At 43.9% G+C, this 25,871-nt stretch overlaps 2 protein-coding genes and 1 long non-coding RNA gene across 5 annotated transcripts; 2 read left to right on the forward strand and 1 right to left on the reverse strand.

Moving 5' to 3' along the window:
• The first annotated feature begins 44 nt into the window (after positions 1–44).
• On the forward strand, positions 45–5,420 carry HVCN1 (hydrogen voltage gated channel 1). 2 transcript variants are annotated; one of them, XM_068654455.1, is made up of 6 exons: positions 45–196; positions 2,043–2,275; positions 2,593–2,697; positions 2,854–3,085; positions 4,609–4,721; positions 5,064–5,420. In XM_068654455.1, exons 2-6 carry the CDS (start codon positions 2,078–2,080, stop codon positions 5,127–5,129), a joined length of 714 nt encoding a protein of 237 aa, XP_068510556.1. In that variant the 5' UTR covers positions 45–196; positions 2,043–2,077; the 3' UTR covers positions 5,130–5,420. The 2 variants fall into 2 exon arrangements, with proteins under 2 accessions (XP_068510556.1, XP_068510555.1); XM_068654454.1 differs by lacking the exon at positions 45–196 and adding an exon at positions 387–544.
• TCTN1 (tectonic family member 1) lies at positions 5,332–19,407 on the reverse strand. Its single transcript, XM_068654452.1, has 15 exons — positions 19,197–19,407; positions 17,812–17,932; positions 15,826–15,956; positions 15,071–15,237; positions 14,591–14,678; positions 13,661–13,770; positions 11,015–11,035; positions 10,420–10,545; positions 9,442–9,567; positions 8,974–9,058; positions 8,541–8,679; positions 8,116–8,272; positions 7,269–7,394; positions 6,767–6,911; positions 5,332–6,159 (listed from the first exon to the last, which is right to left on the reverse strand). The coding sequence occupies exons 1-14, from the start codon at positions 19,363–19,365 to the stop codon at positions 6,768–6,770; spliced, it is 1,710 nt and encodes a 569-aa protein (XP_068510553.1). The 5' UTR covers positions 19,366–19,407; the 3' UTR covers positions 5,332–6,159; position 6,767.
• An 18-nt stretch (positions 19,408–19,425) lies between these two features.
• On the forward strand, positions 19,426–25,785 carry LOC137841507 (uncharacterized). Of its 2 annotated transcripts, XR_011088642.1 has the most exons (4): positions 19,426–19,675; positions 21,179–21,311; positions 23,928–24,007; positions 25,158–25,785. It is a non-coding gene; the product is annotated as an uncharacterized lncRNA (long non-coding RNA). The 2 variants fall into 2 exon arrangements; XR_011088641.1 differs by lacking the exon at positions 25,158–25,785 and having other exon boundaries at positions 23,928–24,875.
• Positions 25,786–25,871: the final 86 nt, after the last annotated feature.

A 25,871-nucleotide genomic window follows, 5' to 3' on the forward strand; every position in this document is an offset into this window, starting at 1 on the left:
GATTAACCTCCCGAAAAGCATTCTGTTACTCTAAGAGGAGGCGTGAGAAACAGTAAAGAAGCTCAACATTTATTCGAGTGACTGCCTTCAGCAAAAGCCACTGCGCATGGGCACCAGCTGGGTCCTCACCTGAGCTTCCACCAGCAGCATCTCCTCCGGCATTGACGGGCCTCCAGTGCAGCCCCCGGAGTTCTTTGTAAGCATACCAATTTCTGGGTTATTTATTTATTTAAGCTATGGCTTCAGGTCTGTGATCACCCCTGTAGTTGATTCAGCTCGTGGGGAGCAGCAGCTGGCTGTGTGCTCCTTAAAAACTACGCTTGGGCCCGCCGAGCTCTCGGGAGGGAGGTCTGCAGTTCGTAATTTCAGGCCGGAGCCGTTGCCTTTTCCCACTAGCTGATGGTGTTGGTGTTTTCGGGAGTCAGCTGAGGCCAAAACGCCTAAATGAGCTGGAAACTCCCAGCACAAAGCTCCTCCTCCCTGCCCTGCTGCAGCCTTGCTCCTCCGCTGTCCTGCGCTGCCCGCGTCCGGCTGAGCTCTGCAAGTAGGTGCTTGGGGGAAGGTTTTTGGGGTCAGGGCTTGCGGGCTCCGTGTGGGCATTGCCCACGCACATCCCCCGGGAGGAGCACGTGGGTGGGCTTCAGTGCTGGAGGTGAGAAAACTTTCCTGTTCCAGGAAAAGTTTTAGGCAGTTTTCCAGGTGGAAATCTCTTCCAAGATATGGGGATCTTTAGGCTTTAAAAGTGTAAAAATGAAGAGCCAACCCCTTTGGGAGGGAAGGACTGGAAAGGTTTCAGGAAATGTTTCAGGCTTCTCGCAGCACAGAGCTCCCCGATCCTTTTTTCAGCTGAGTTTTCTCAGCGCACTTCCCAAAACAGCTCGTGTCTGAAGGAAGGAGGGGATCCCTGAATCCAGCCCTGTGCTGGAACACAAACCTATTAACAGACGGGTTAATCGTGGCCTAATTTCTCAGCCTTCCACCTTTGAAATCCTTCCGACGCCGGGACCTTCACCGCTGGCTGAGCTCTGCTCCCAGGCTCCCTTCCACGCCCGCCCTGAACGGCAGCTTCTCGCGAAACCAGTGCGGGACTGACCAAACCCAGATTTTTTCCTTTAAAAAAATAACAAAGCTGCCATCCAGCCGGCGTCTCCTGTTCCAGCAGCTCCCACTAACGGACACGTCGGAGCCCAGCTGGGGAAAAAGCTGCACAAGCAGCAAAATGTCGGCACGGGGGGAGCGGGGCCCGGGCAGGGGGCGGCGGGGGCCCGGGAAGGAGCAGTGAGGAGCGGGGGCGGCCTCGGCTCAGCGGTGGTGGGAGAGCTGGGATGGGGCCGTGGTTCTCTGCTGGCATCAGGAGTGGTTTTGGGGCAGGGTTTGTGGCCGGGTTGCCCAGAAGAGGAAGGGAGAAGCCAGCGGGGCTATGGAAGGGGAGCGTGGGTGCAGATGGAGCCTCGCCCGCAGCCGTTCTCAGCACCAAGCTGCAGCTGAATCGTCTGCGGGTTTGGGGTGGGGGCTGCGACGTTAAGGAAGGGAAATGGAGGCTGCTTGGCGTGGGGTGGTGGCTCTGGGTTTGACATGGAGCTGCTACAAACAGCAGCACGGGGGCTGAGGAAGCAAACAGAGGCCAGGAAACATCCAGCCTCCGTCCTCCAGCCTCCGTCGATCCACGTCTAACACAAACGCGCCGGCTCCTTCCGACAGAAAATCAGCAGCCGCCTCCTCTCGCATCACGAGACGCGAGATCAGGGCCGGCGTTTTCATCCTGCAATTGATGTTTTGGGGATGTTTGCAAATAGCTGCTGAGGAAGCGCCGCAGCGCTCGGCACCCTGGGGAGGGCGGCGGAGGCTCGCGCCGTGGGAGGTGATGCAAAGCGAGCACCGTGTAGCAACTTCCCGTCAGCAGGGCTGGTCCACGGACTTCGTCTTCTCAGCCAAGTGTCACACTGTCTTGTCACGCTCACTGCGGTGGCGCAGGGGACATCTCGTGTCCCCGGCCAGCCCCGCTGTCCCCGGGGAGCTGAGGCTCCGCTCTCGTCCTGCAGGTGCCGGCAGGGGGATGCCCGCTTGAGCCCAAGCCATGTCCAGGTACCTGAAGCACTTCACGGTGGTGGGGGACGACCCCGTGCAGTGGAGCAACGACTATCAGAAATGGGAGGAGGAGGAAGAGGAGCATGGGGGGAAGCAGACGGACTCGGAGATCAAACTGGAGCCTTCCCGGAGCCAGGTCTCCTTCCAGGATGTGATGAAGAAGCTCTTCAGCTCCCACAGGTTTCAGGTGAGGCAGAACAAGCCCAGGCAAAAGGGAAACGAGGGTGAGGCTTGGCCCAAAGGTGCCCATGAGAGCAGAACTGATACAGTGTGAGACCAAGGGCTGGGAATGGTGCTGAGCTCATGAGTGCCATGCACTGGAGTGAGCGCAGATGTCCCCTGAGCAGCAACAAGCCTTGTGGTGGCACAGGGACACAGGGCAGGGTCCAGCCAGGTCCCCTGGGCAGACACATGCAGGGCGAGGGGGGTCTTTTGGGGATGTTTTGCTGAAGGCAGTTGGCTCGTTGTTGCCAGGAGGGATTCATGTCAGTTCTTTGCCAACAGATCGTTATTGTCTGCTTGGTCATCGTGGACGCCTTGCTGGTCCTCGGGGAATTGCTTATGGACTTGAAGATCATCCATCCGGACAAACATAACATAGCCCCAAAGGTAAAGGGCAAGGAAGAGGCGATGGGAGCTGCTATTTCCCTCTCTTTGGTGGTCCAAAGCCTGCTGGGGGGCCCTGGAGAGGTGCTTCCAGCCTGCCCTGCTCACAGGCAGGTGGGAAGGGGTTCCCAGCCCTAAACCCGTGCTCTCTCTTCCCAGGTCTTTCACTACCTCTCCCTTTCCATTTTAACCATCTTCCTGGTTGAAGTGGGCTTTAAAATCTTCGTCTACGGCCGGGAGTTCTTCCACCACAAGTTCGAAGTGCTGGATGGCGTCGTCGTCGTCGTGTCGTTCATCCTCGACATCGTCCTCCTCTTCCGAGAGCACGAGTTTGAAGCTGTCGGGCTCCTGATCCTGCTGCGGCTGTGGCGCGTGGCCAGGATCATCAATGGTAGGCACACAGCGGCGGCCGGGGCGCGTGGGCTGGGTCTGTCTGAATTACCTGGGCTCGCTTTTCCCTTCCCCTCTCAAAAGGAGAGCAGGGTTCAGTTCTCCCAGCGAACTCCAGGTTTTCCCTGTGTGTTTTTCGTTGCTGGAGCATGGCCTCAGTGGGGCTGTGACTTCTCTGGAGCAGCAGCAACCTGCTGCTTGCGTGGGCGCAATGTGACGGGCTCGCGGAGAGCCCCTGCTTGAACCCAGCAGTGCGTTCCCCTACGAGCACCCAGACGCCGTTCCTGTATCGCTCCCTCCGGAAGGGGGATGACGCACACCCGTGCCTTTGCGTCGTAGGCTCCTCTTGGCTGTGTTTGAACAGGGAGCAAGGTGAACTTCTGCGGCAGAGTGTGGGTTGGAGCGCTCTGACGTTCTGCTGCGGCTGTCATCCCCCCCAGGGATGCTGGAGGGAACGTCCTGATCTTACTCCGGGTCTTCCTCGCTTGGATTCAAAGCGCTCTGTAACAATAGGAATACAAAATGTCCCCAAATCAGGCTTTACTGTTGTAATTGGAAATGGTTGTGGTTAGTTGTGAATTCAGACGCTTCTGAATTTACTGTAGCTGGAACCGTGCCTTACCTCCTATGAAAAGTTGCTTGGGGGGGTTAAAAAAATACTGTGGCTATGAGATTATCCCTAATTCCTGAGTAAAAGCGCAGCCCAAGTATAGCCCTGAGCCCTTTCTTTGGAGAAATGAGCCCCCAACCTGCAGGCCTGCTGCCTGTGGCACTGGAAACCCAGGCAGGTGTTTCCTTCTGGTGCCCGCTTTAACGCGTGTTGTTCTGTAAACAGCCAGAGGAGAGCTGTCAGGTAGGAGGAACGTGCTGTTCTTGATGCTCTTTCCAGGCGATTTTTTTTTTCCCCTCAGAAAAGGGTGGGAAGAAATTGCTTTCACTGTGGGAGTTGAGTTCACGTGTAATAACCTAGCAGTAAGGCGGGAGAGAAAGTGACACCTCCACCGCAGTGAAGCTGCATTGCCCTTGCTGCAGAGCTGCACAAGGTGAAGCCAAAGCCGTAGGGGCCCAGTGAGGAGCGGGTTGGAGGGGTGCGATGTCCCCGTGCCCCCCGTGGAGCCTCAGCCCTCCGCTGAGCCGTGCTCTGCTGTTGGAGCAGGTCCCTGCTACGTGAAACCTGCCAAAACGCGGCCCCTCGCTGCAACAAAGCCGCCGGTTACATCCCCCCTGGCTCTACCAAGGGAGCAAATTCAGATTCAGGGTTTGAATGACAGTTTGAGTGATTAATTCAGCTCTGAGGCCAGACTGCCTCTTCCCAGCAGGGTATCGGTATCCGAATCCCTGGGGTGGCTAATTTAAAAACCTCCTCATTAAGGAAAGCACTTGGGAAAGGGGGTTTAAAGAAAACAGAATGAGAGCTCGAGAGGAACAAGGTTAACTCCTTGAGCACAGACCCTGTGTACTGCTAACCTCCTGCTAGTGGCTGTTCTACATTGTAAAATGAATCCTCTGGGAACTGTCTCACAGGTATAATTTTATCCGTGAAGACCCGCTCTGAACAACAAGTGTCCAAGCTAAAGCAAGCAAACCTGAAACTTGTGACAAAGGTGGAACAACTGGAGCACAGCTGTGCAGAGAAGGTAAGAAAACGCTTTTAATTTAACCACGATTTACCTGCCAGCTGCTCTTAAGGACAAGCTGGCCTGGGATCCTTTTGCAAGCTTGTTGCTCTCAGCTTGGTTTCCTCATCAGCAAGTTGTGGGGTAAGCCGGGCCGAGGAACTGCAGCCTTGTCTGTCCTGCCTGTGCTTCCCTGAGCTGCTTCTGTTGCAAAGGAATGACGGCTACCTCTGTCCTACTTTAGCCAGGTTGTCCTGTTTTGCTGCAGTGAAACACGCTTCAGCAATGCGAAGATCTGTGGGAACTTGGGAAACGATGTTAAGGTCAGAACTATATTAATGTTACAACTTTTGTCTCCAACAGGAGCGAGAAATCGAGAGGCTTAACAAGATACTAAAACAGCACGGACTCACCAGTGAACCAAAATAGGAGGCCGGTTTTCCAAGGCAGGGAAGTCTGCGAGTGCAGTGTTGAAACAGAAACATACCAGTTTGACCTGAAAGGTTTTCCTATCTGCTTGCTTTCTCTTGTACAGCACTGTCTATAAATGTTTTCTATTTGACCACGCTTCGATTAGATGTTGGGATTGCAAAAACAGCTCTACTGGAAAATTAAACACACACACTCCCAGTAAACAGTGATTTCATAAGACCTTTTTTGTACAGTTGTACAGTAAAAAATGCAAAATAATTTAATAAAGACACATCTTTACAAGCTATACATCTAGGAAGTACCACTCATTTCAAGTAGTTCCTTTTTTGTGTGTGTGCGTGTGATAAGGTTTTTTGTAACATCTTGTAGAAACTTGTAGTACAAGTGATATGAATCCGGGCTTAAAAGGTCGCTTCTCCACCAGCTGCCTGTTCATCGCTACGTCTCTTCTTTGCCAGCCATCGTTTCATGTTGTTGGTAGTTTCCTCATTTCTGTTGATGCTTCTGCCACTTCATTATTTATAAAACGTTCATTTCCAAAAATACCAACAGACCACTCCTTTAGCTGACAGTCAAATCAGCACCAAAATAGAGGCAAACGCATGCCATCTTACGTCAAACAATGCTTGATTCTCAACAGCAGATCTGAATTTTGATACTGTATTATTTCTTTTTCCATTTGTGTGTTCATCTGCAGCCTGCTGAGCTACAAAGTCATCTCCTTCCACAGCTCATAAATCAACACATTAAAAGAATTAGAATATGTAAGAACAGATGTAGGTAAGTAGACTGCTGGGAACAGTTAAGATTCCAGAAAAAAAAATAAATTAGGAAACAAATTCTAAAGGACTGGGCTGATATTTGAACACAATGTGAACTTTTCCAGGTACTAGAAAGTTTTAGAGTTGAAGAGTGAGATTCGATGAGTGGGGATTTCAAAAGGTGTTGACTGTAGCAGGCAGCTCCAATTGATTCCAGCCAGTGCCAGCTGGAAGGGTCACTGAGCTCTTCTGAAAGCATCACTTCACTGTTCAGATTTTTAAAAGAAAGGCAATTAATTAGTGGTTTGGGGAAAATAGCTAGAAATATGTGGCTTATTCATCTATGGAAATAGATAAAGTGGAGGCCTTATCTAATAGCACATGATTAATTAACAATTTAGCTCTGCTGTTTGCAGAATAATGAAGCCTCGCTTCCTACGGAGCTGTGCTGTGTCCCTGCGCTCTTCCCCCTTCTGCCTGCGTGCAGGTAGCTCGGACTGGCACTAGGTCAGAGCACCCAGCGTGATGGGAGGCTGGTGGCTGTACGTGCACTGACTGGCCAGCCTGCAGCCACCATCAGGTCATCCTGCAACCTTCTTCCTCTCAGCAGAAGCATAACTTGGGAACTTTCTACTAATTCCTTCTTTTTGTTGTTGTTTTCCTCCCCTCTCCTTCCATCCCCAGAAGCTTTTGAGAACCCTTACAAGCGCTCACCCTTTCTCTCTTGGCCATTTTTGACCCAGCGTGCCTATAACTGATGGGCCAACACAGTGACTGGATAAACCTTGCTTCTTTAAAAAACAGATTAACAATCAGAAAAAGCAGAAATGCAGCTTTTTTTGGTTTTGCTTTTTTTTTCCCATGGACACTTACCTTAGACAAATGGAAAGAAAAAATCAAAAGGTAATTTGGCATTAATGGTGGGCCAAGCTTTATAGCCTGGCTCTGCAGGTGAAGAAATATCCGTGAAAACAACAGAGCTTAGAATAGGAATAGTCCTTTCCCTTCCTGAGGGAAGCTGCAATGAAAACACAAATGGGCATTAGCTTCACTCTTCTCTTTATGTGACTGCTTTGTTGAAACCAGGTCATATTTTTTTTGCTGTTATTTGTAATAGGAAAAATTTGTAATTTTTTTTTCATGTATAGTTTCACATTTCTTTTCATGACTGATATATTAATTTTATTGAGAAATATGTTTTGGCAAACAGCCCACAGTTGTGTTCCAATTACAACAGAAACTGTTAGGTACAATCTATTCTAATATGAAATGTTACTTTTAGATAAAGAGATTAACTGGGTCACTGCTGCACAGCTGATAGCTCAGCAAAACAAGCCATTCTTTTTATCTTAAATCTTGTAATTTATTTACATACCTGCTTCAGTGTGGTGGTAGTGGTTGTTGCTGTAACGTTTACTATTCTGGCTTGTGGATTGACTAGGGATCCGTATTTAGTCCACTTCACTTCTATTTCGAGTGATACTGGTATTTGGCAGGGGCTCTGAAAAGTGTTATAAATTCTCTCATTGTCTGACTTGTACAGGAGTAACCGCATTACTTATTCATCTTATTAAATTGGCAGAATGCCCCCAGAAAGCCTACTCCAGGAGGTTACCAGAGCTCCTAAGCCACTGCCTCTGAAGGCAGCGTGCGTGTTTACAGCCTTGGCCCTGGGGTGTCCCTGAAGTTTCACCATAGGCGACCAACTGACTGTAACTGCATGTTAGGCAGGATTGTTATACACCAGCAGCGCAGGACTTTGGCTCTTAGTGACGGGACTGAGCTGGCTCTTTTTAGCAGGAAGGCTTCTCTAAAAGAGATGAATTTCAGTAATGCCGTTGGGACAGGAGAATACCTTTAACTTCACCAAGACAATTTTGAAGCCTACAACCTTAAATATGTTTAGATACTTCTTTTTGAACTGTCAACTTTCTGTTTACAGAAATCATTTGCTGTTTAGCTGCAAAAAACATGCAGGAAACCTCTACGCAAGCTGTCATGTAAGGGGTATTCAGCCTACTCTAACCAGCACTTCAACTCTCGCTCTACAGCAAGAGTAAAATTCCTCACTTTTGATTACTGCAGGAGGATTGTCCCCCAGTTTGTTTCTACATTTTTTTCCAGTAGGTCTGAGAAGCCCAAGCTGATCATGCAGTAGAGGTACAGATCCTAGGAGAGAGGACAGTAAGAGTGATGGAGAGGGGAGGAGAGTTAACTTTCACCTGTTCTGAGTTTTGGAGGTGAATTATTGGCACCCAGTCATGCACATTCTCAGCTTGAGAATTTCCAAATGAGGCCACGTATTCAGGAAAGCTTTGTCCCTTCAGTAAATCTAGGAGGGCCTGAGTCAAGGGCTGGCATTTCACAGCTGCTGTAACTCTTCCAGCAGGAAAAAAAAAAAAAAAAGTTAAAGCAAAACCCATTGGTTTGGCACAGTAGTAATTCCTCCTTGCTGTCACGCACTGTTCAGGCTTTCTGGCTACAGTTGCTAATGTACACAATCTTTTCAAGAGAAAGAACACTGTTAATTAAATGACGTTTGTTATAATTAAGTACTCCTACAGCTGTATGAACGTCCCAGGATCTGAACAGATCCTAATGGAGCTAAAAGCACTGAATCAAAAGAAGAAAAAAAAAGTCCTCTTACCGTAACTTACAGCCTGATATCATGTTGTAACCAAACAGTACTGGGGTTCTGCGCCCCTGTGCTGCAAGGCAGTCCTGGTTGGATGTACTCTGCAGAATGGTGAGTTGACTGTATGCGTTGGTACTCTGAATGATGCCAGATGTAACACACAGTTAAAGGGAAATTCACTACTTGATGTGTATCATGAAGAAAGAATCCATAGTCAGATCCTTAAAATATATCTGAAAATAAATCTGAAAATGCTATAATAGCTGAAGGCTCCTCTTACAATGTGAAGAAGCACTAGAGTGCATAATGAAGATCAAAATCTACTTCACAGCCAAAAAGCTTTTTTGTAAAGAACAGATAAAATTTATAGATGTCCATGCTAGAAAGTCTTTGTGAAGATAGACCACAACAAGTGATGAAAGCAAAACTGCAATGGGGAAAGGATATCTTTGTGGCTTGAAACCTGCTCTTACAGGCAGTCCAGCAACATAACCAGGGTTGCCACTGAGAGGAACTGGCTTTGTGTTTACCTGCAACACAGATTTACAGTATTAGTTCTTATCCTGTACTGAAACGCTTGGAAAACACAGAAATATTGCAGTTATCTTAGGGTTATTAACTGTCTTGAACAATGACAGTAGGAAAACCTCTGTAAGATTGCAGCAGTTCTCTAATACTGGGGCAGGCTTTGCTTTTACTGGATGCCCTTGTGCAGAATCACAAGATGACTCTTCTAAATGTGTAAAAATAACTTTGGAGGCCTTTAATGCCCAGTTCTGAAATGCTGCCTCATTGATGTAGCCAAGGCAAGTTACATTTTACCTTGCTGCTAACAATTGTTCTGATTCAAGTTTAATAAGTTTTGTAATTAAATGTCTTTCAACAAGTCATCCATAACATCTCTAGCAGTTACCTGAGTAAAGCTGATTTCAAAGCTCTGTTGTACTGAAAGTGCTTCTTTGTTAATTGCCCCCAAGACAAAAGAAGCAGCTGCTTCTATTATTTCTCCTGCATCTGTGTATGTAATATGATAACTCACCTGAAAATTAAACATTTTAGATATTAATTAGAACAAGTAGATAAGAGTATGAAACTAGAATAAAGGAATTTAAAACTACGTAAGTATTGTTTTCTTTCTTCCTTGCTTAAGAGACACTCAAAGGCATTGTAGAGATGCACTGTATCCTCAGCTGCAATAAGGATGGGCCCAGAAAACCAGAGGAATTGAACAGGAGGAGCTTTCCCCTAAAAATGAAGAAGCATGGGTTGGAAATACTGCTTATTTATTCTATTTTGCAAGTCACTGCCTGCCTGCAGAGGGAGACAGTTTCAAGACCACAAAAAAAGCTGTGGTCTGATCATGACAACACTTGCACAGAAGTTAGTAGCTGTGTTGGCACATTTACGTGTAGAGGACATGACTGTTACCAAATCAAGCTGCTGATTAGCAATGGTCAAAAGCAGATCTAAGGTTGGAGCCTCTTCAAAACTGACTTCTTCCAGGTGAAATCCTAACGTTCATCTACGTAAGATAAAAGATGAGATACTTTGCACTGTGTTCTCTGTCTCTGCCACCACTGTGCCTTGTCATCTTCTCCCAAGCATAATGTGGATTCTAACTCATTGTCTGTTATGTCATATCCATAGAGCAGTAATAGAAAAGGATTTCATCGTCTGCACATTATGTTGTATATAGTTATTATTCGGTTGCAAAACACATTCTTTTATCCCAAAGTCAGTGTTTCCCCTGTGAATGTTTGCTTTGGAGATGTCACAATATATGGAAACTGCAAGGCCTCTCTCATGTCTTTGAAATTTGTGAATCAGAAGTGATTTGATGCACACATGCTTTCCATTAAACAAAAGGGAGAAAAAGAAATGTTGTACCCACCCCAAGAACGACATTCATGCACAGTTCATCCAAAATCATGGGGTGCCTGAGGACATCCTTACTGTTAAGTAAAGTCCGCATTCCATTCAGAGACTGAATGACTACAGACTGCACAGTAATATTAACCTGAAAAACAAATCCATGTAATTTCTGAGTATTATGTTTAATTATTTTTGTCTTTTTCTGTATCATTTTATTTGTGACTGTTCTGCAGGGACAGCAGTTAAAAATCCTTTGAGCAACTGCTATGTTACATGTATCGCTGAAGTTTCTACAACAAAAGGTTCTATTTTTAAGCAACTAAAATTAGCTAATAGAGTTGTATATGGGGGCAATGCGTCAGGCTTAAGTGTCTGCAGATAGCATATTATCTTGCTGGTAGCATATTATCTTGGAGTTGCTCAGTATCATTACTGATTTGAAAATGCAGCAATTGTGCCCTAAGACCTGTATAGGGGATTTTCACTTTATTTTTTGATGTAAAGATTAAGGCTAAAGTCACTGTTCTGATGAAGTCAGTGAAAAACTCCCACTGACTATAATAGAGCAAGAATTTTACCCCCAGCTGTTCCAACTAAGTTAGAAAGATACTTACCATCTGACTTGATTTGGGCACCTAGAGGACAATAAAAGAACAATTTCAAACAATAGCAAAGGTATGAACTATTACAAGTAGCAGTTAAGGCTTAATTGCTTTGCCTGTTTAACTCTCTATCATTGCAATGAGTTTTGCATAGTGAAAGTCACTGGATATACACTACAGTATTCAGACAGTGTGAAAATAACTGCTATGTGGGGCTATCATGCAAAATCTTAACAGTCCAAACTTCTTCCCCTCACAGTAATGGGAAAATTTCGTAGTGACTGCCATCAGTTTTGTACCAGGCCAAGCTTTGATACACTCCCAGCAAATATGCAGGGCATTCAGTAAGTACAAAACAAATCTAGTAATTCCCCTTGACACTCTGCAACTCAGAACTAAGAAATACTAGAAAAGTTTGCTTACATCAGGAAGGAGAAAGGCAACTCAGTTTGGCATGACTGCTGCTGTGTATCATTTTGTTTGGCCTATTCAGGACCTCGGAGAACACTGTTCCTATTACAGATCTGTGCAAAAACACTTGTAACTATTCATAGACTGCCAATTTAGGAAATCTGCCAGGCTGTTCATACCCAAAGAAATGAAGAGCTTTTGTTGTCTCATTCTGATGGTAACGAGTCCATAATTTCATGGTCTCTAAGGAGAGAAATGAGAAGCAAGTCCTCCCATGTTGTTATATAGTGCGTGGTTATGCGCAGTTGCCCTGTTGGAAAATTTCCACCAAATTTTCATGGAAAAGCAGAAATGTCAGACCCAGGTCACCAATCAGGGTTACAAAATACTAACAGAGAGCACCATTTTGTTAAAGGTTTTACTTTTGTGGCTTCCCAGTGAGCACTTGATTTCCACGTTTGGGTAGAGACCAAAAATTGCACTTTGACCATGCTATCCACAGCATGAAGCATCACAAGGTTATGAGTATTTTGCTAGAGGTTTCCAACCACCTGAAATGCCTCTTGGGTCTGTTGGACACGCCAGGGAAGAGAACACAAATGAACTGCAACAACTGCTGAGACCTTCATATCATTCAAGTTGGCCTGGCAGTGAGCATGGGTTCATAATAATGTTTTTTTTTCCTGAAAGGAACACCTGTACGAGTCCTCTCACCGGGGGCTCAACCCAGCAAGCCTCCCTGGGCTGAAATACTTTGCCATTTCTTTTGCCAGCAGCTCCACCTGCTGGCACTGGAAAGGCTCCCTGCTCTGCCCTGTGACCACCCTGTCCCCAAAATTAAATCACTTTTCTATTGACATCTTCAGCTCCTTTTCAGAAGGGGAGATGTCTACAGAAAAGCTTTAGAGTCTCTTTGACCTTCTCCAGTTCTTGCACTTGATCCTTCAATGTCCAATATATTTCAGACATAAATCTGCACTATATTAAGCTGGGACAGTAATTGGCAATCAGCATGTGGGTACCACATCATGTACTGTTCTAGTCAGGAAGGGAAATTAATCTTTTAATTAAAAACATTCAACTGCCTGGAGCTTATCCTGATGGATGTTTTTTCTTTTCTGGTTCTGCAGCCACCAAAAACTCTTATGTTGGGTGCATATAGAAATTTTCAACACCCTTCTGAAGCAGAGTTTTATGCACCTCTTCCACAGCAGAATGATCAAAAGCTAAGATTTGTGAGCAGCCGTTTGCTGTTTTCAATCATGTACTCAAATATGAGGAGAATGGTCCCACCTGTGAGAGTGTGAACTACTTAGTGGGCTTTACCTTACTATCAATAGCTTGGGAACCTGTGAAGAGACTGGAAGCTTATATAGGGTACTAATTAAATGAATGTAAATAATTGCATACATTAAAAACATTTTAATGGCAGAAAGTATGCTGTTTCTTCATGACCTTCAGCTTCTGGAATTATCTGGAGCTACGTGTATTAAGTTAAGGTATTATATAGCTCAATTTCAATTTTGCATACGTGTTTGTTGTGGGTTTTTTTGTTTGTTTGTTTTTGTCTTCCTCAACATCTGCATAGGGGACTTATGTATAAATAAGATATTTTCCACCAGTTCAAAAAAGAATGAAAAAGTAGGCTTAGCTTTGAAAAACTGCCAGAGACTGGATGTGGTAGTAGGTTGGATAAGAACAAGTCTGCTCTCTGAGGGATATAAGGTGAAAGTCCTTGAGAAGTGTAGGGGAGACCTATCACATATGTGCGATACCTCTGTGTTAAGGCCACTATTAAAAAATGAGTTGTGTAAGAAAGCTGTATCTGCAGAGGATTCAGCCTTATAGTTCTTTAAGTACAAAGGTTTAAAACCCAGACTTGCTAGAATGACAAACCCTTGTAATAGGCTCCTTAGAAAAACTCAAATGCATATAAATACATAAAACTGCTGCCATTGCACTGTTAACTCAGTGACACAAGCTTGCATCTACAAGGCCGTTATTTTTGTTGGCTAAGCAAAGAAGAGTAAATGTTTCTGTTACCTCAGCTTGAAGTAAAAACGTTTCTAAAGGTTTTCTGTATAAAAATTTGTTGCATAGAAAGATTTTTTTTTCCTAATACCCAATTTACACATCCAGATGAAACATTGTTATCATTTAGGAAATATAAATTATGTAATTCTGGAGATGCAAAATACTATGTAATATTGACAGTCAAGTTATATGATTGTTTCTAAAAATACTTACTGCTAAAATGCTGGAGTTGATATAAAACAGCATACTGACTGCTTGAATATTGCCACATTTTCCCACACTTACTGATCTAATGCATTTTGTAGCCTGGTTTACTAAAAACCCTGGAAAAGAGTCACAAAATATTCCTGAAGGGAAGTAAAGAGCAATTATGGAAAACACAAATAAAAAAGTGATGTAAGAACATCAAATGAATGCAATACTGAGAGGAAATGTAATTTCTATTGCAGATAAGGTTTTAGAGGAGCTATAAAGAATGACATTCAGGTTCTCCTGAAATACTGAGACAAACTATTACTTCTTAAAAGCTTAATAATAGCTGCAAGATTTATGATATCATTTCTGAGATATTAAGATCTTCTTTCAAAAGACTTCAGTTTTCCTACGCTCGTTATCATTATTATACTATATTTAATAGCAACAGTGGGACTTGAGAAATGCAGTCTTTTCTTTTTGTTGTTATTTTTTTCCTCTATAGATTTTTTCAAGAAACTGTAGAGTTTAAGTCTGACTTGAGTTGCACTCAGGCTATGAAAGGAACACCATTTTACCAAAGGGACATCTTACAAAGGTTGTCCAGTTAGGTCGTGCTTTGTGCAATACCCTCATGGTGTCACCCTTGTACTATTTTATTAAATCAATTAAGCCAAATAGGATGCTTTATTGTTGGATAAACAACCCATCAACAAGAGGAAGCAACCAGGGATTTACGTATCTAACTGTGAATGTTTAATTTAGATGCAACACAACTTCCAAGCTGTCTGAGAAACCATCCATAGACACAGAAGCTATTTGAATAATATTAATTCACAAGTCTTTATCTGACTTACACTCATGTGTGTGACTGTTCACTGACTGACTGCGCTCAAGTCAGAACAGAATATTCTAGAGCAAATAAACTGGAATTCAAATGCATTTTCCAACCTGCAGGGTTCGCATCAGAGCACAAAGAGGAGACAACAGGACTAGGCAGTCTTAGGAATCCATCCACTGTCTGTATAGGAACACCATACTGCCAAATAAAATGACATGGGTAAGTAAATAGTTGTATTTCAGTTCTTTGACTGTTGCAGGATGAACAACAAATCCGTATAACAAAACTCCTTATTTCCACTGCATCTGTCAACATCATGTAACACTGTGCATCAATTCTTAAGCCATCAACAGCTTTTTGTTTACAATAGCAAACCAGCTATTTATTTTTCACAGATCTTAAAAATCTAGTTTACTTGTGAAGTAAGCCAACACAAATGCTACATTTATTTTTAATTTTCTGTATTTAAAGACCAAAATACAGTTTTTCTTTTTCAGAAGAACTGCAACTTTTTACAAGCAAATGCAAACAATGCTCGCTTGGTCTTTTATGAAGCAGTTTAATACTAATTGAACCAGATAGTTACACACCTCATATCTGTAAGTTTCATTTGCATCAGAAGGTTTTGGAGCATCTGAGTCCAGAGTCCAGCTCTCAGGTTCAGCACTGAAAGCAGTACTTCCAAACTTTTTAAACAGTTCATCAAAATTTTCAGGAGTAGGCATTTCAGGGGAAGGAAAGTACAGTGCTTGTTTATCTGCCAAAACATGTTAAAGATTGAGATGACTTTTAGGGTAAACAATACAGAACAGTATTTAGTAACAATTTTTCTCTCGGGAGTTGGTACAAATCCAGTGACAGAAAAATAAAAACACAGCTTTTCTTTAAGAGAAAAGCTAGGAAGTGTCTTAATTCATCACTTCATCCTGATCCACGACAGCACAAACTTAAACTAAAGGAAAGAGTAAGTCCCTTTCTTTCAAAATCACAGTTTTTAAGGGATTTATTGGGGTTGGTAAATTTCCTCAGCAAAACAAAACAGTAATTTTTAATTTTATTTTTTAAGGAAAATGTCACTTCTCAACCTCTGAATTGTCAAAAGAAAAACTAGATGAAAAATTTTAATTAAGCTTCATTAGAGGCAGAAAACTTCCAACAGAAAACACAAAGAATCAGAGCATGAGACAGTTTCACAAATAAAAGTACTACAACATAAGGACTGCAAGCACAGAATAATCAATTTTCTGACAGGTTTAGTTCCTTTTAATTTTTGTCTATTTCTGGTACCTAAGGAACTTATAGAAATACATGCTTAAGGCTTAACATTGGCAACAACACTACTTACAGTTTGTAGCATGAATGCAGAAAACACTGGGATTGACGTGGTCAATTAATTGAAATACCCTTTCCGGTGGATTTGCTTTAACATCAAGTGAATACACAGCAGCTTTCTGACTACAAAGGCGGCTATCACCTCTGCAAATAGCAATAAAAAATCTGTGATACATTTGGAGTTGGTATTGACCATATTTTAAAGCTATCTTTGTGTATTGAGGAAGCATCAAAAAAGCATTAATTTTTTAACACCATTTTTATAGCAGTTGCATCTCCTTAGAAGGCTTATTTTATATGGAGTCATTAGTGATTATTAAATAATAAAGAATTATGCGACATGTTTTATCTAGCAGAGGAAACTGAGCAGCAACAAGAAATAAGGTAAGAGACATACTGAGGGAAGAGAATAGCCTGACAGCAATAATATTAGAGCTACGATGACAGGTTGGATGGGATCCAGATACCACAAATGAAAGGTGCACCATGGGCTAGGCAGCTCAGAAGCACTTTTATTTACACAGTGCAAGCAGGAAGGATAATCTTTAAGGTAGAATGATGGCATGTAGGCCAGGAAAAGGTAAGTTTCATGACTATTGGAATAATGTGCACCTTTGGGGTGAGGTCCTACTTGACATGCACATGCGAGAAGCAGCAGTTTGAGAACCAGGAAGGTGAAGGAAACAGTTCAGTCCAGGAAAAGTATTTGTGGATGTGCAGAGGGTTCAACAACATCCCAGAACTGCAACAGGCTGTACAATGAATGTGCCAGTTCATGCCCTGAAGTGTACTATGTGTTAAAAAAAACACGGCATTTCATGGGAAATGGGTACTTAGGCAGAGTCAGAGCAGTTATGGGCAGACACTGAGAAATAAATGACTTTTAGAAATGAGCTTTTAAGCACAGAGTTAAGTTTTTCTATGAGGCAAACCCTGAATCACATCCTACAACAAATGACCGTTTTCCTCAGTGTTTCAGATACCAGATAACCTCTGACTTGTGATCGGCCAAAATCCCTTCAGTGACTACCACAATTATGCAAATAAATCTAGATGTAAATACGGAGATCGCAATACTTGCAGTCACTGGAAATTTTCACGCAAAATGAACATTTTACAGAAAAGACTTTTTGGGGAAAACCACAACTTCATTTCATGCCTTTCTAGCTGACAAAGACAGAACAGTCACCTAAGACAATTAAACTGTCATTCAGAGAGGCGTTGATTAGACCTTTCTGATATATATAAATGTCTATAAATGGGTAGAAGTAGTCATTGTGTGCGAGAACAATAAGAAATGGCAGTCTGCGATGACTGCTAATTCAAATTTCAAAGCACCGAGAATAAACCCCAGCACTCAGATTGGCATAATTTATGCCGAAGGTGGGTTGAAGAGCTGCACTTATTGTTCTGAGAAGTCGCCAAGAGATTTCACGTTCAGATTTTAAAGTGAGCTTTCTTCGTTCCTTTTTGAGAAGATGGAGTTGGGTTAAGGTGTTTTCAAATAAATTGTAAATAGCAAGGAACGCATCGTGAGCATTACTTTATTGATATAATGTCACTACATTTTACTGGTTTTAAAGATCAGCAGTGAGGCAGCAAGCTGGGACACTGGTCGCATGGCATCAGCTTTCCCAATTTCCAGACATTATACCTACAAAACTCTGATGATGCATCATTCATTCCCTAACAGAAGGCTTTAACAGCTAAGCAACCCCTCCCCCCAACAATAGGACAGTGCAAGAAAAAAGCAAGAAGCGTGAATTTAGAAAGAAGGGAATGAGAAACTGGGCTGGGAGGCCAATTTGCTGCTCTGCCTGGCAGCGAACCAAAAGTTTATGGGTTTAGTGCTGCAGGGACTGGTGAAGGGCAGGTATGGGTTAGGATGGTGGGGCATAGAGGGGCTGGGAATGTATAAGAGGAGAAGACAAAGCCTGTACAAATGCATGCAGCAAATAAAACAGGATTTTGGATTTCAGATAGCTGCTTATTCACTTACATGACGATAGGAACTGAACATGTAGTAAAGAGACTGAAATCTGCTGCGCTGCAGTCAGGGTCACAACAGCAATTTACATCACACTGTGCCACCAACAGATCACAAGTACACAGCTTGGCAACTGGAGGAAAGACTTAAATTAGAATTAGGACTGGAACTTTGCACACTACAGCACGTTCCCTAACACTTCCATTTGTCATCTTGCTTTATTTGGGACAACAGTCAAAAGTCTACATCTAAATTCATCTGATTTTCTTAAGTCATTTTTAAAAATCCTTTTCTGCCACTTAGCAAATCTATTAAGAGTAAAGTAAAATAAAAATAATAATAATAAAGAGCATACCAAAATCCGATGCTCTGAATTTTGTATTTGTATTTTACTTTTACTGAACTTTTTCGAGACTTGCTGTTCCATAATAAATCTAGATTTAAGAACAGCAGAGAACATAGAAAACTGAGACCAGCACTCCACAGACTTTAAAAGAACGCTCATTTTCAAAATTACAGCTTCTATTTTAGCTTGACTACTGCCCATTTCTCTACAGCCTCCTGGATGCTCTCTGACCGTCTGAACAGTATCCAGGCAGTTCCTGGAATCTCTGAGGCTCTGACTGTTCTGTCAGCTGAGTTTAGCACTGGAATCTTTGTATCACCTTGTAAACAAGAGAAGTTTAAACAGGGATTAGATTGTGAGGCTGTATCTCTGAGATCGGGGATATAAGTCTCATTTCCCTAAGGAGGCATGCACTGGGACATGTTTAATTTGGCAAGTAATCTAGGGAAATTAAGCTGATGACAACACCACCGGGAAATCAGAAGTTAAATAAAAGTACACCTGCCAATCAGAAAACAGTGAGCAACACTTTCTGATGGCACAACTACAAAAAAAATAATAAAAAAAAAAAGTGGTTTATATTGTCACAGCACTATGTATTTGCAGAGCCAGGACTGAATTTGGAGTCTTACTGCAAACTGCTTGGTGCACCCAGCTTGGTGTGTGCACAGAGCTCTCCAGGCACACGCAGGGTGAGCTCGGGGCTCCTCTGCGAGGTCAGGCTCTGCCCTGGAGGCTCTGAGCAGGGTGCTGGGTGGGCAGGCAAACCCACTGAGCCCTCAGTGCCAGCTTGTAGGACTGTGAGTGCTGTGATGACCCAAAAAGTGTGCCGGGGGTTGGCGATGCTGCCTTCCTGAGGGGGTTCTGAGGCAGGAACGGGGTGCTACTGACAGGGATGCTGAACAAACATCGGGAAGCTGCCGGGCAGGCTTCTCCCAGCCCCCTGAGGCTGCAGTGGGGACCGGAGGGGAGCCGAGGGCCCAAGCCAGGAGTGGGGCTTCCCTCAGGCCCAGGCCGGTGCTGAGCAGCCCCCGCCCCGCCGCGCACCCACCGTCCGTGACCGGGGCCGGCCTGCTGCGGAGCCGCTCCCCGGCGGCAGCGCGATCCTCCGGTGGTGCCGGGGGCTCGGGGCTGGGCTCCTCTGCCCGGAGCGGCGGAGGCAGGAGGAGGAAGAAGAGGAGGAGGAGGAGGAAGGCCCCGGGCCTCAGAGCCGCCATCATGGCGGCCGCCGCTAGGCCGCCCCTAGCAACGGCGCGGTTGCCAGGGAGCGCGGGGCATCATGGGAGCGGCGCGGCATGGCGGAGCCAGCGCCCCGGCAGCCCCGGGGCATGGCGGGAGGGGGCGCCATGGCGGGCGGTGACGGGGGCAGGCCCTGAGGGGAGCCCGCTAGAACCAAGCCGAGGGCAGTGGTGTAAAGTAAAGGAACTAAATATAAACTAAGTACATAATTTGTGCAGAAATGCCACTGGAAGGCTGTATGAAAAAAAAAAAAAGTAGGGAATGGCCCCTTGTGAACTGTAAAATCCTGTGGTTAGTATAGTTTTGCAACTTTCTTTCTAATAATCTGCTTTCTTTTAACTTCTTTAGTATTTATTTTTGAAAATGCCGTGGGTCCTTTCAATTCGCAATGCTCAGTGTGCACGTTCATTAATTAGTCCTGTTAGTAACCTTGTAATACATACAGGCATTTTTATACTGATTTAATGGTAGGACAGACTGAATCAGAGTGATTAAATGACCAAAGTTCCTTCCAGTTACCTTACAGGTGTTAACATCCAGGCTTTGTTTCCAACTGGGACAACTTTTTAAAACTTTCTGAAGTTTGTTATCCACGTTATCTGATCAAAACCGTCTACAACACTTGTTCTTGCAGCAGGCTGACCGTTACACATCATTAGTGTTTCCTATTTTTTCTGGCCACGTTTATTCCTTTTTCCTCACGTTTATGAAGGTGAGAATCCAGTGTGCTCCGTTGTACCTGAGACCTCAGTGTGTCTTCTATGAAATAACAGCCTCACCTGGGTCTCCATTCTGCATTCCTTCTCTTAAACAAGGATATTCCAACATTACTATGTTTGCCTCATTCCTTGGGAAGATCTGATGTGTTTAGTCTCTTTGTTCCTTTGCTGATTTTGAGATCAGTTTTATTAAACTAAACATTCAAGCATTTCCTTTCAATAAGGTCTCCTAAATCATGTTACTAGTGTGTTTGTTGTTTTGTTTGCTTGTTTTTCATTGTCCTGCTGCAAAGAAGCATGTTGACTTTGCCAGTTTACTCACTTAGATTTGTGTGTTCGTAACTACATTCAGGACAGATGCTGGTGAGCTGTTCTGAAAACTCTGGTGTCTTGGGCCCTGCTTAACAAAGCAGATGGGCACAGGTTGTGGAAGTCTGCTGAGGGCCTGTTTGCAGCTAGCAGAGTTAAAGGACTCGCAGCTTCAAGAAACAGGAGGCTTCAGGCAGGGAACAGTCCCCTAGGTAGAGGAGGGTTGTTTTCCTGCCTATTAAAAAGCAGGTGAAGCTCTTTGTCAGTCTTCAGGGAGTGAAGTTTCTGCATCCTGTTGCTTGAGGGAAAGTAAAATAGATTTTGAAGTTTTACTTCAAAGGAACAGCTTGACCATGTGGCTGCTCTCTCCTTCGCTGCCATGGGGCAGAGATCAGACATCTCTTGGACGAGTCAGACTCAGGGGTTTACAGTCCCTTCAACTGCCTTGACTAATCTGCTCCCACCTGACGTGTGGGCCAGTAAAAAGTATAACAATGTTTCTCCTACCTGTAAGTCCTGCAAATTTTGAAAGTTGGAATTTAGTTTGCGGTCTTAGAGGGAAAGTGGTGGTTTATTGTTTATCATCAGTGGTCATATTCTGCCTTCTGTATCACATGTTCATCTGCAGTGTCATCAGCTGAGATAATTACTAATGAATCATCTCCACTTGCTAGTTTACAGATTTCTTAAGGATTTAAATGATTAAGAAGGACCATGGATAATGCACATGGGAAAATATAATTTCATACGTTCTTTTTGCATCCAGATTTACTTTGCAAAGCTGATGATGTACCACTGGCCAGACTCCTGGGTAAAACCCAAGCCTTGCCAAAATCTGTGGGCTCATACCAAGCACAGATTGGACCTCGACTGCATGTGAGGAGATGGATGAGTAAGAGGTAGGAGCTGGATGAGTAAGGAGGTATCATTTCTTACTGCTTCTACCACTGAAACAGAATAGAACTGGGAAACTGTTCATTAGGAACATATAATGTAATTAATGGTGTTTTTCTTCAAAAGTAAGTTAAGTCTACTCAGACCAGCAGTTCCCCTAACCTCATCCCCAATACAGCCTTCAAAAGCCTTTTATTTATGCTTAAATGACTAACCCTGAACTCCCTGACTCTGGGATGTGATAGTTCAATTAAGCCATGAAGACCTTCCAGAAATATGTACATGCAAACAGAATGTGGTAATCTCCTGCAGAAAGAAACATACAGAAAACAGAAAAAAAAATACGTGCTTGACATTGAAAATGCAAAGCAAAAGCCAAGTGTAAGAGAAACCATTTGAAAAATCCTACCACCACAAAACAAATTGGCCTTGTGTTAGACTTCTGAAGCAGGTTCCAAAAAAGCAAACCCCAAAATGTGTAGGACAAGATCAGAACAATAATAAATAATGTATGTTCTCTATCACAGAGATTTTAATTTATCCTATCAACATGCGTTAATTAATAATTAAAAAGGACACTGTGATACCCATGTGGGAAGTCCTGTGAAATGAAAATGCAAGCAGTTTAAAATGTGGTAGATTGCTGTCTATTAAAAAACATGTGAAGGGATTTACTGTATTGCTATATTAATTTTACTTTAAGCTGCAAGACTTTGATGTGCATTTAAACATTACAGTGCGGTATTTGCAATCCAAACGTTGCGGAATTAAATCCCATCAAGCATGGTAAAATCAGGGGGAATAACTGATCATACACAAACAGAATTAACACACTTATCTCTTACGAAATGCTGAGATGAAGCAAAAAGCATTACCTAAATTTTGTTTTATCTCATCAAGCATATTTTAGTGATTCAGTAAAATTAATTTTTAACTATGTAACTTTAACCATAGCCCCTTCCTTTTAAAATTATTTTAGATTTAAATAGTTTAATTACTTTTACCCATAGAAAAATTATTCTATCCTCGAAAGAAAAGACGCTAGACACTAGAGCTTTCAGAGTAGTGTACTAATATCTGCCCTGAAAGTACTTAAAAATATGCAAATCTAAATGAGTTATCTGGCAAAGTCAACGTGTTTCTCTGCAGCGAGACAATGACAGAAGTTCTGCTCATGCACACACATCCTTGTGATTAAACAGTTCAATTTTATTTTTGGACATTTAAACTAACTCGGAGTAGGATTAGTTTAATAACCATGGTCTTCACAAATTACAAAGGATGAAGCGTTCAAGCTGTCTGTTGGCTGAACCTGGGCTGTTCTTTCTGAACACACCACGTACAGTTTTTTTTTAATCTTTATTTTTTTACAGTTTTAACAGATTCAGTTAGGTTTTGGTGTAAGGAAGTTTTAGTGATAAAATCTGTTCAACAGACCTATATATTGTGAAAGAGCTTCTGTAGGAAGTGGTATCATTCCTGGTACTTTAAACTTAAAATTAGAAGAAAATCTTTTGAGAAAACACCTTTGTATGTGCATTACTTTAAATGTGTGTTTAAATACACCTACTCTAAATAGGTGTTTTCAATTTGATGCTATTTAAAGCAATTTTACCACTGAGAAAAATAACAGTCGCCATTAAACTACAATAGTCTGTATTTTATGGCAAAGCTACTTAACTTGGGTGAGGTTCTAAAGGAATTGATAAAATAAATCAGCTCTCCCAAGGTATCACAGATAGCTGGCATTTGGGAGGCCCTGGTTGCCCACCCAGAGACCACGGTCTTCTGTCTCTGCATCTTCCATGAGGAGAAGTTTGGTGACGTTGTCCTTTTCACAGCAGTTCTCTGTTTGATATTAACTATGCTTTCTTAACTTCTTCGCAAGGCAAACATTGCTAACGTTGCTTTTGCTCTATGACAGATTGCTTTAAAAATTCAAGTGGACAGGCATTTTTAATTAAAGTCAAAACAAAGTCAAATAAGCCTGAAATAAACTGCATTTTAGTTTAGCGCAGCATTAGCTCTTAAATAAATAGTGAGAAGCCTTGGAGCTCTGGGCTGTCTCTGTACAGCAGATGGCATTACAGGTAATATTTATCATACTCCAATCCCGAGGCTAAGATAGTAGGGAGGGAGTATTGACGTCAGCTACAAGTGAATCAGTCTTAATACAAGCTGAAAAACTGCTTGCGCCTTCAACAGTTGATTACATTGTACAGCATTTCTGCTTAGTGCTCCCCATTGCACTTATTAGTCTGTCCGAGCAAGCCTAGCAGGAAGAGTTCATTTTGTTTTGCAGCTTAAACGAACTGATGTAAATTGATCTTGGACTTTGAGGTGGGAAGATTCCACCCAGCTGTTGTAACCAAGGGAATGCCCTTTGCTCCAGTTTTTGTGCCAAATTTGTGCATTTGAGAATTTTAAACAAATACCACTTGGCAGGATATCGGCCCTCAGGGTACAGGAATAATACTGAGCGAGACAGCAGGGCACATACTGGGAAGGATTTACGCGGATATCTATCGGCACTGATAGTGAACAGTGGGGGACACCAATCCTCTCATATTTAATTTAAAACGGTAGTTCTTTTTTTTTTTTTTTTCTTTCTTTCTTCACAGGAGCTGAGTGATCTTCTGAACGAAAACCAATAGCAGTTTTTCATCCGGGTGAACCACAGGAGTGAAAGAGTTCAACAGAGGTTAAGAATTATTACATCAATGATGTTGTCTTCCTCGGCTGTCTGGGCCAACCTGAGTGGGTGACCAGGGACGAGGGATTATGAAGTGCTCATGGCACGCCTAGGAGCCCTTGCTGAAACACAGAGTCATGCTCTGCCAGGGGTATTTGACAGCTTTGCTCTCATGCTGAGTTTCTCAATCTGTGAGGCATGGCTGGTTGACACAGCGCTACAGAGAGCGTCCCATCCTGCTCAGAAACACACCATGATGAGGCGTGGGGAGCTCGTGTTTGGTTGGAAGCAAAGTGGGGGATTATAGATCGAGAAGGGATGCACACTCAGCTGGCATAGGACAGAACACCTTGCTCCATCCGGAGCTGTCTCGAGGCACCCAACACTACAGGCAGTATTGAAATCTGGTGCATTAAAGGAGAAAGGACTAGGCCAGGTTGGACTTAGCCTAGAAGGAACTTGGACAGGAAGGAGGAAGAAAGAACGAGTGAAGGAAAAGAATGACTCTCTTGAGGAAACTGAAAATATGCACTTCCTTTTCCTGATGTAGATGTGGGAGGGGGTGAGGCAGCAAGGTTTGCTGCTGAGAAAAGCCGCCCTGTGAGTACTCTTGTCATCTCCCACACCCTGACGGGCCATGGCAGCAGCACACCCTTCCCTCCATCCAGCGTGCTGAGAAAATCAGCTATGCGGCAGTTTCCTAACTCGCCAAGGCTGGGCTTGGGTCGGTCTTTGTGGTCCTCGTGCTTTCTTTCCCCTCATTTTGAATTACAAACGGGCAGATTATTTTTTAATAAGTTTGGATACCATTTGAGCTCGAGGCTGAAATGTTTCATGCATTGTTTCAGCCTTTAGCACTTCAAAGGAGAGGAATATTGTCTTTGTCAAGATACACAGCAGCTGAAACGCGTAGCGTGTGTTAATGCTATTATAATGACAGTGCTTCAGCAATGCTCCCAGTGGGCTGGGTCTGTGTTGTACACCACACAGCTTTTCCTTTCACTGGAGTCAGCTTGGGATTCAGGTTTCACACCTGCCTGGGCCGTATGCCCGTGTATTGTTTTGCTCTTTGCATATATCTGGGTATATAATGTAGCGGTGGCCTCATTATGCGTGTGTATGCAAAGACATTGAATAAATTTGTGTGTGTTTTTTACAGCTGCCTGCTGGGAGCTTCCAAAGTGGCATTTTGCACGCCCAAAGGCTCAGGGAGGACAGAGCTGCAGCAGGTAAGGACCCAGGGCTGGGTTTCTGAAAGCGTTGATCCCTGAAGCTATGAGACACCAACAGATTGTGCCTTTGTCTCACGTTCAATTATCACAGAGTCAGTGAGGTTGGAAGAGACCTCCAAGATCATCTGGTCCAACCGTTCCCCTACCACCAGTGTCACACACTAACATGTCCCTAAGCACCTCTCCTTGAACGCCCCCAGGGACAGTGACGCCACCACCTCCCTGCGTGACCTGTGCCAATGCCTGCCTGCTCTTTCTGAGGAGAAACATATCGTAATTTCCAACCTAAACCTCCCATTTGTGTGCGTGTGTGCTGACTGTGTGCAGTGCCTTCATCCTCAGCACTCAGTTAGCTGTTATCCCACTGTGGCCAAGGGAAAACACCTCACATTTACGCCCATTTCCCCCCAAAATCACAAATATCGTGTGCTGTGGCCCAAAAACTTGGGGGAAACAGGAGAAGCTGCCCTTCAGGGACCCATTTTTGCGTGAGGAGGAGCTGCCCTCCCGCGCCCTGAGGCACTGACAGGAATTACGGGGGGGGGCGCTCCCGCCTTTTCCCCCCCCTCCATTTTACCCCCCCCACCGCTGCGCAGGGGGCTGGCTTGAGGGAGGGAGGGGGGGAGCGCTGCGCATGCGCA

This window comes from Anas acuta, chromosome 17 (genome assembly GCF_963932015.1).
Source record: "Anas acuta chromosome 17, bAnaAcu1.1, whole genome shotgun sequence".
NCBI classification, from domain to species: domain Eukaryota; kingdom Metazoa; phylum Chordata; class Aves; order Anseriformes; family Anatidae; genus Anas; species Anas acuta.